General features: G+C 54.1%; 1 protein-coding gene across 1 annotated transcript; it reads left to right on the top strand.

The window, feature by feature from the left end:
* Positions 1-306: 306 nt before the first annotated feature.
* Positions 307-1,414, top strand: LOC102881513 (E3 ubiquitin-protein ligase TRIM68-like; the record flags this gene model as incomplete). The annotated part of the gene is made up of 2 exons (XM_006925281.2): positions 307-471; positions 671-1,414. Coding segments are annotated over 2 exons (716 nt in total), but the record flags the coding sequence as incomplete, so codon positions are not given.

The raw sequence follows: 1,414 nt of genomic DNA, 5'->3' as shown, positions 1-1,414 counted from the left end.
TATTACCAATAAGAATTTCAGTAAAATATGTGATTTCGAGTAGCTCTCCCAAGGAGGGGAAAACAGCAGGTGTCTCTTAGTGCTCTAAGCTCTGAGTACATATAGCCCTTCTCCGTGGCACACCTCTTCCTCCTGCCATGTCAAGTGCACATCTAACTCTTTCCACACTATCGAAATGCAAATGTTTTCTCTGTGCCAAAATTCGCTGTTGTCAAATAACCATCGTATCTCTGCTTTGCCTGGTGATGCAGAGAGGGGCATCTCCCTGCCTATGTCCCTGGCCAAGCCCCTCTTCCCTGTACTAAGGGAAGGCCCATGGGGCAGAGCCAGGATTGCTGGCCCCAAGGCTTACCCCTCCTTCCTCTACCAGGAGCAAGTCTTGGAGCCTGCAACGGCCAGAACCAGTCTCCCTGCAACTGAAGACAGATTGCCGTGTGCTGGGCCTGAGAGAGATCCTGAAGACGTATGCAGGTACTGAGTGCTGGGTTAGATTGCGATGGGCAGTGGGAGGGACTCCTCCCAGAGAATTAAATGGTTCAGTGCCCTCTGGGTGCCCCAGCTAGCCTCACTCCCACCCATCACTGAGAAATCTGTGGCTGTATTTATCGGAGACCTTGCCCATGCCCCCTGTTTCTGTACCAGTGTTGCCAACCGGGATCTTTTTCCATAGCTGATGTGCGCCTTGATCCAGACACTGCTTATTCCCGCCTCGTCGTGTCTGAGGACAGAAAATGCGTGCACTATGGAGACACCAAGCAGAAACTGCCCGACAATCCTGAGAGATTCTACCGCTATAACATCGTCCTGGGCAGTCAGTGCATCTCCTCAGGCCGGCACTACTGGGAGGTGGAGGTGGGAGACAGGTCTGAATGGGGCCTGGGAGTGTGTAAAGAAAACGTGGACCGGAAGGAGGTGGTCTATTTATCCCCCCACTATGGATTCTGGGTGATAAGGCTGAGGAAGGGAAATGAGTACCGGGCAGGCACCGATGAATACCCCCTGCTGTCCTTGCCAGTCCCTCCCCGCCGGGTGGGTGTCTTCCTGGATTATGAGGCCCATGATATCTCCTTCTACAATGTGACCGACAACGGCTCTCACATTTTCACTTTCCCCCACTATCCGTTCCCTGGGCGCCTCCTGCCCTATTTCAGTCCTTGCTACAGCATTGGTGCCAACAACACTGCTCCCCTGGCCATCTGCTCCCTGGACGGGGAGGACTAGGAGAGCTACCATCTCTGCCAGAGGCCCTGGAATTTCTCCTGGGCCACAGGGGTCTTGGAGGGCCCTGCCCCTGGCAAGGCTGCCTTTGAACTGAGCCGAACCTAGAATCCAAGGACTTTTCTGCCTGGCTCAGTGGTCTGCTGCTCCTGAGCCAGAGTCTTGCACTAAACCACTCCTGTGAAAGAGTTAAGGC

Source organism: Pteropus alecto, unplaced genomic scaffold, assembly GCF_000325575.1.
Source record: "Pteropus alecto unplaced genomic scaffold, ASM32557v1 C18558247, whole genome shotgun sequence".
Taxonomy (NCBI): Eukaryota; Metazoa; Chordata; class Mammalia; order Chiroptera; family Pteropodidae; genus Pteropus; species Pteropus alecto.
This window is presented reverse-complemented; position numbering and strand designations above follow the sequence as displayed.